The sequence below is a fragment of the Calidris pugnax genome, unplaced genomic scaffold (genome assembly GCF_001431845.1).
Source record: "Calidris pugnax isolate Ruff unplaced genomic scaffold, ASM143184v1 scaffold11, whole genome shotgun sequence".
In the NCBI taxonomy this organism is placed as follows: domain Eukaryota; kingdom Metazoa; phylum Chordata; class Aves; order Charadriiformes; family Scolopacidae; genus Calidris; species Calidris pugnax.
The window spans coordinates 12,112,302-12,120,131 of NW_015090803.1; the positions used below are offsets into that span (position 1 = coordinate 12,112,302).

General features: G+C 39.5%; 1 protein-coding gene across 1 annotated transcript in view; it reads left to right on the forward strand.

Annotated features, from left to right (window-relative positions):
* TOMM7 (translocase of outer mitochondrial membrane 7 homolog (yeast)) overlaps positions 1-317 on the forward strand; it is a 5,046-nt gene extending 4,729 nt beyond the window's left edge. Inside the window, exon 3 of the mRNA XM_014937747.1 lies at positions 95-317. Within this exon, the coding sequence (XP_014793233.1) occupies positions 95-110 (16 nt within the window). The 3' untranslated portion in view covers positions 111-317. The remainder of the gene's footprint in view (positions 1-94) is intronic.
* Positions 318-7,830: the final 7,513 nt, after the last annotated feature.

A 7,830-nucleotide genomic window follows, 5' to 3' on the forward strand; every position in this document is an offset into this window, starting at 1 on the left:
CTTTACAAATATCCATTTAAAAACAAAAACCTGCTGCCAATCTGACTTTCATTTCCTCCTCCCCTCTCCCCCCCCCCTGCCCTGTCCCTTTCAGTCTACTTTGGGGATGAGAGATGTGGCGGTGCTGTTGTAGAACCAGCCGATGGACAGAGAAAGTGTCTGAAGATACGTACATTCCAGAGGATGAGCCGGACACTTACACCAGCTGGCACAATCAGCTTGCTAATGGCATAGGTTGTACATACAACAAAATGGAGTTTATATGGACCTAACTTATTTGCATTACAGTGTCATTAAATAAATACAATTTGAATGGATATGCATTGTTTTTAAGTCTTTGCATAAGTATAATGTAGTGTTTTCTTTATTACAGAAAGGATAACCCATTGTGTGGTTTCGAGCTTTTGTTTTTTTCCAAAATATGGTGACATTCAACCCCCATATTTATCCCTGTAATGATGGTCTTCTGGATAAAGATTCCTCTTTATCGTCACAATAATCAGAAAACTGAGCTAATGTTTGAAATACTTCAATTACTGTCCAAAGATTTCTTGCCCAAATGTTGGTAAGCCTCTGCAGCTGGTCACTGTGCTGTCCTGTTTGGTTTTTTCCTTCCTCTTCGATTTGTTCATCTCTGGATGCATTAAGGATTGAGAGATGTATGTGTTTTTTCCTAGCATAGATAGTAAAAAGTCTATTTTTTCTGCCAAATTTACCTTTAAACACTATGTACATTTTCTGTAATTTGGGATGGGAGGACATGGCAAAAGTGCTCTCTGTGTGTGTATGGGTGTGTGGTGCTCTTACTGTAAGAGGAAGTTACTAATGTACAACTGAAGGAAGAAAACAAGTACATGAAACGTTTTTACTCCAAAGTGTTGCTTTTTGGAATCGTCGTGGTGTGCCTTCCAGTTGGTTTTCTCCCTTTTAACACTGAAATTCAAGCACTGAAATGGCAACTGCTTGTTTTCTGTTAAATAGAAATTGCGTTGGATAAATTACTCTCTCCCCTCTAGAACTACACAGACTGGTTTCTATCTATGCTGCCATTTAAAAAAAAAGAAAACCAACACTGTTTATTGGCTCCAAATTATCATTGCAACAAAAGTGTTCTAGATTTCAGATTAGCTTTTTTTTTTAACCTCATAGATTTTCAGACAATTTTTACATTAAATCCTTAAGGAAAAGGAGATTCCTTGGTTTCTCATCTGGTATGAAAATTCATGGTTAAATGGTACTGTGTTTAAGGGCAAATGTGATTGAAAAGGAGATGAACCAAAAGGAAAAAAAAATAAATTGAAAGACAAGAATTGGGAAGAAAAAAAAAAGTGGGAAACATTGAGAGCTAATGCAAACCAGTATGTCCCTTAAAATCCCTTTAATTGTGGTAATTAAATCAAATGGCATGGAATAATGGAATAGCTAGTGATGGTGGACCACTGACAGGGGAACAGAGCAAGGACTGAAGGCAGAACACTTGTGACCCTGTGTCCTGTTGCTGGTGCAGCTTTTCTAGTGCCTTTTTTCTAATGGTACTTCAGATTAATGTAACTGCTCATATGTCTCAAATTATGAAAGGAGTCTTAAATTACGAAAGGAGTTCAAATTCTAATCCTTTTTCTTGGCTGATCCTAATTAAAACAGTAGTGAAATAACCTGTTGGTACTTGATAGTGACTTTAATCGTGGTCAGGAATGCTTTTTCTGTTGAAATTAGTGTAATAACCCGAGATATTCAATGCTAAGAAATACAGTATTCAGTGTAAAGTAACTCGGACTTCTCAAAATCAGATTTTGTATTTCACAAGGATATACAATGCAGCAGTGGGTGGATGGACCTAAACACCTGCTAAAGTATATTTCATGTGCTCTACTTTGTGTCAGACACTTTGGGATGTGGTTTGTGGGTCTTAACCGCCACATGGTTGCTCTGGCTGCTTTCCATGAATGATAGTATTTGGCAAGAGATAGAGAAATAGGGAAGTGTTCTTGTTTTACATAAGACTAGATGTATCAAGCACAGGCTAGATTCTGTGACCTCAGCATCCTGAAAATTTCCCTTAAAATTTTTTGTAGTTCATTTTTGTCTCGAAGACTTGAAATTATTGGATAAATACTGCTTATGCAATTCTTGCTTTTAAAATTTCACTTAAAGCACATTGGATAGTAGATTTCCGGTGATTCACTGTAGTTGTGGAAATAAGTGAAATTCTTGTTCTCTTTAAAACAAATCAAGTATATTTCAGGGAAGTCATTAGCATAGACTCTTTGGCGTTTCACATTGAGGAAAAGGTGGCTTTCATAGTGCATTTGAGTCAAGCGAAGTTGAATGCCAATACGTAGTGTGACATTTTTCATTTGTACAACCAGACAGTGTTTCATTCAGGATAGCCCTCTTTCTGTAACTAAACGGTGAGTGAAACTCCTCGAATAAACACTCCTTTTCTTTTTGCTGAAAACCAGAATAAGCATTAATCGTCTTGGTAATTGTGTCTTGAAATTACTTTGCAGTTACTGTCATTTTCACAAAATTCAGATATGCTTGTAAGAGCAGATCAGTGTTCTGTTAAAAGTTAAACAGATCCCTATGAAGAACCTTCATTCCCTAAAGTTGGGAATGTATGCTACTTTTTTTTTTTTTTGGTTGGTTGGTTTTTGGTTTTTTTGTGGTGGTGTTAGGAAGAAGAGGGCAGTTCTCTGAAGTAAAGTGAAGGGACTTTTCATTTTGATTGAGGCTGTGGGCTTGAGATCAGGTGTTACTTGTTCCAAGTGTTTTAATCTCTTAATTTTTGCTTTTCCATCTTTCTCCCAGTAAAACCTGAGACAGTTTTATTTTACTGTCGGATGGGAGACACTTAAAAAAAGAACAGTCATGAGCTCCCCTGCTTGACTGTATTGATCTCTGTCAAGTGAATCAGTGGCCTCTGGAGCCGAGTATGGATTCTTTCCTGTAGTGGGGTTTGTGATGAGGTCCTGTGGGACCACGTATGAACTCCTACTGTTGGAATAAAGTCAATGAGTGTAGCGTACTGAAAATCGAGCTGTGTTTTCCACAACTGAGCTGAAGGCTACAGTCTGAGGTGCGTGAAATAAAAATCATTGATGCTTTCCTGTGTGCTGTGAAGATTGTACTAACTTTGAGGTATCTTCATCTGATCTTACCGGGAGATAGGAACTGTTGGGCTGTGTGTTTTGTGCCACAAAGTGGAGGTGGAATGTGCCTGTGGTTGCCTTAGTGGCAGGGAAGTACCCCAGGTGGGAGGCTGTCCCTGGAACCTGTTAAACCTGCTGACAAACAATTGCACAGGGGGCCAAGGAGAATGTTTCCCTCTGGACCAGTCTTAGGAAGATCAGAGGCTGTGGTGCTCATTATGTTGCTTGCCAGAAATGAAGGCATCTTGAGGATTTTAATGCAAGAAGAATGCCCCATTTTCCATCTCAAATGACCTGTAGTCCCATACCCATGTCCTTTTGCATCAAAAGAAATGTTTCTCCTTTCCAGAAGGTGCTGCTCTGCCTCTCGGCCACCTCCTGCAAGAGTGACAATGGCAGCAGTGGCTTTTGCTTGGTTTCCAAGGAGGCTGTCTGTGAACAAGGGATTGTCCTTAACCCGTGACTGAAAAAATGGGCTGTTTCTCCTCCAGCCAGACTGTGTATGAACTATTAGCAAAGTGTCAGGAAGTTATGATGGGCAAGGAGCAATATGGTAACCTGTCTTCTGAATATCTGGTTCACTGGCACACTGACCACAGCAGCTGCTGGTGGTTTTACCATTCAGGAACAGTTTCTATATTTTCTATTGCTTGTATCTTTTCTTAAAACTGTCTGTCCCATCATTGTATTGAGCTGGAGTCAGAACATCGGTTGCAACCTGGTACTGTTGGGTAATCATGGTGGGCAGTAGCTCTTCAGCAGGCATTAGTGACAGCCCCTTTAGCAAAGCTTCTCCTGAGGAGCTGCCCTCGGGTGCAGCCAGCAAACAGTGCAAAGAGAGAAAGTTAGGGTCCCGAAAAGGCAATAAAGACAAGGAGGTTGGTCAGAAGAAGAATAAAGAGTTGAAAAAAAAGGACAAGGTTTTTAAAGGTGAAAATGAAGTAAGTAGTGAGAAAAAGGCATGCACGTCAGAGAAGGAGCTACCGAGCCCTGTGGTGCTTGGTGTGTGATGCTGAGGGAGTCTTGTGAGTTTGGTGGTTTTCTTGTCTTGGTGCATGGATGGGGAATCTCCTGGTACAAGGTGGGAAAAACTGGTCCGTTTAGTGTAATCCCTAAACAAGGGAGAAAAAAAAAAAATCTGGCTTTCGGTATAAGTATGTTCTTAATAAATTAATCTACGAAGGAACCTGTTTGTTTGTTCCAAAAACTCAAAGCCTGGCCAGTTGTGAGGTAAAAATGAAGCTGATAGGAAATTTGCAACAAGTATTTAATTCTGCTACAAATTCCTGATGTAGGTATGGCTGGTATAAAGTCACTGTACTGTCTCGTCACAGCTATAAAATGGAGGGTACATGTTTTTTTCTTGAATTAATTCATCAACAAAACTCACATTGACTTATTTCTACAGCTTTCAAACATTTAAACTCTGCAGACCAAAGCAATGTTGGTAATTTTGTCACAGCAGACCCCTGTGTAGGCAATGTATAACATCTCTCCTTCACCTCTTTATACAGCCATCTTCCAAAATGGATGACAAAGTGCTGCTTAAGATGTGTTTTTATTGCATTGTGTTGTAAGGGAAATAAGAATCTAATGCATTGGGTTTTATCAGGAAAAAATGCTAAGACAAACTGTATACCCTGGGTATTTTTGGAAATACTTCATTATAGACTTGGAATTTAAGCTATGATGATACTGATGATATATTTGGAAATAAGAGCTCATTACATCTGTTTTCACCACAGGAGCAGAGACCACATCCTGGTGAAATGTCATATGACTAATTTAATTTTTACAAGTGACTACTTAATTGCAATTTCTAAATAGTTTTCCATGATGGTGTGCAATGCAATAGCTGTTTCTTGGTTAAGCTTGTGGGCCACGTGCATTGTTTCTGGGTTATGCTTATGTTAATTCGGGACTAGGGGATGGGTAAGACAGAGGGGATGCTTATCTGTGAAGTGGAAAAGGATATTTATTCTCTGATTATTTTTTCTGATTAAGACATAATTTCCAAGTTCCTATCAAAAATAAGAAGTTTGAGCAACTGCAAAGCAGGGAGCAGTTACTAGCAAGATAAGCCTAGATTTCCAGTTATGTTCCAATTCTGTTTTTTGGGGTCTACCTGATTCTCATGGGGAAGTGGAAGAGGAGACAGACTATTTTTGTGCAGGAGTGACAGTGTAGTAGCTAAATTTTGTCTTTTGGGGGACTTTGAGCTTTCCCTCGGTGATTTTACTTTTGTGTGTCTAACAGCTCTATGTGATTCAGGTAATAAAACTTAATAGGATTTGCTTATACATCATATTGTCCCTATTTATATGGCACAGAATATACAATTGTATTAATATGTAAGTTCAAAGGGATAAAGAAACAACTATTCATAAATACATTTGCTGTTACTGAAACCAGTCAGAATTTTGCCTGAAGATTAATGTTTAATTTTTTTAAAAATAGATTTTCTCATGAAAGAGTTAGTCTTCTTAGATCCTGGTCACTCAGTAGAAATTCAGATTCCAAAATTTCTGAAGTGTGTTTTCTGATGACTACCAAAGTCAGTCTTAGAAATGTACTGAGATTTAGCCAAAAGGCTTCTTTGCTGGGTAGTTTCCTAGTTTTTATAGGCAATTATTAGGTTTTTTTTTTTAGTTAAGAGTTCAGGGAGGAAATGGTATTTCAGTGTTAGAACCTGCAGAGATTGTGTTTTCTGGGGAATGAGGGAGTAGGTTTTGGTTTTCCTCTTAACAAGATTAAGAAAGAAATTCACTGAGAGAGATCAGAAATTGTTCCCTAATCATTCTGCTCAAGAAGCAAGGGTTTACAGAAAGCTTCCCCCCAATATCACAAGGTTTGTAGTAATATGAGTCTATTTGGCAGGACTTCTTGACCATTAGGATCTGACTGATGTATACTATTGTATACTTACTTTTCCACCATTTCGTCTTTTAAATTAAATGCAGAAAAGATTATTAGTCACACGTAACAGTGGCAAACTTAGGGGGAAGTGTCCCATTGAGCTAAACTGACCTAAATGGCTAATTGCTGCTGAAAAGTGATCCAGAAATCTTCCATCTCTTGTAGCATCGGCTCAGTCTTGTTAACCTCACTTGTCGTCAGCTGTTAATAAAACCCGTGAAGTCTCTTTCATGTAGCTGTTGTTTTTCCACCAAAATTTAGTGTTTACATAGGTTACTTGGCAGAGGATGGCACTGCAACCTGGGAAGTGCGTCAGGCCGAAATGTTTTCCTTTTTTTTTTGTTTCTTCCCCATCTAATGAAAAGTAGGGTTGAAAAATAGAAAAATGATACTTCAGAGACTGTCATTGCCAAAAAAGTTAAGTAATTTTGCATCACGGATTAGTATTAGGTTGCACTCTGTCTTTTAAAATTTTTTTTCTCTCTTGTCTAGCATTTTAGTGTGATGTCCACAGCACAGAGGAATATTTTGTTTCTCATATTTAACACTGTATCTTAATACTGTGGGCTTTTTCTTGCATGCTTAGAGTGTATGTGTGCTTTTTAACATAGCTTCACCCTCTTCCTTTGATGGGAAAGCAAATTCAGGATGAAGGAAGTTAGTAATCCTTTGAGCATTCCAAAATCTCTGTGTGAGGTTAATGAGTAGGGAGACAGTGGGAATACGGGGAAGGGCTAGCAGGGATCTGCCAGGGGAGGCTGGTCCTCTCCAGTAGCAGCCAAAAGGCTTCTTTGCTGGATAGTTTCCTAGCTTTTATAGTCAATTATTAGCAAGTCTTGTTGGTTTAGGGTTTTTTTATGCCTTGCTCTGTGAGTTAGCTATCAGTTAGGAGGAGCTCTCTTCAACAGAAGCGTTGAGGTATTTCATTGTTCCTAAAAGTAGCACAGTTATTTTTGAGGACTGATTTTATAAGAGAAGTGCTTAATTTTACTGTCATTCTGGTTTTTTTATTATGTGTTTGTGCTGGTCTGCCAACTAAAATAAATGTCTGTGGGTGTTTATTGATTGCTGTAAAATACTTCCTACACAGCAAACTGGAAGAAGGACAGTAAGTTGTTTAGATTGAGAGGCCCCATGACCTGCTCAATGGTGTTTAGTTCTCCTCTGACTTCCCCGTGAATTCCCCACTGCAAGCCTTTGTGTGCCAGAAGCAACAATGAGTGTAGGTTTCAGCACGTGGTGCTTATCCTGGGGACAGTCCCTGAGGTTGGCAGGGTGACAGCAAGGTGATGGCCAGCAGGGCAGCAAGCTGTGCTGAAGCACTGTGAGAACTGCAGGTGGCTGTGGAGGAGCCACAGGTAAAGTGGTGGCAGCTCAGTGACATCTTCAGTGATACCTGTCCCCCCCAGAAGGACTTGAAAGTTGACCTTCCTACCCAGCAAGTGGTGATCTTTGCTCGTCTTCTGCAGCCTAAAATGTAGTAGTACTTACATCTTTACTCAAATGGTGGACAGCCTGGGGTGGCCACCAGCTGAAGGGTGCCGGTGGGAAGTGTGGAAGCTTGTCTATTAATTGTGTAAGATTTCAGTACCCTGTATCTTAGATGCCTCTTGGAATTCAAGGAGGAAACAGTGTGAGTTTGTTTAGCTGCAGTGTACATAGTAACTGATGGTGATCTCAGGCAACCACCCACTACTGGGAGGGGTGAGGCCAGGAGATGCCTTTCTTTTAGGTCAGTCTTGCTTTCTTTCTTTTTTTTTTT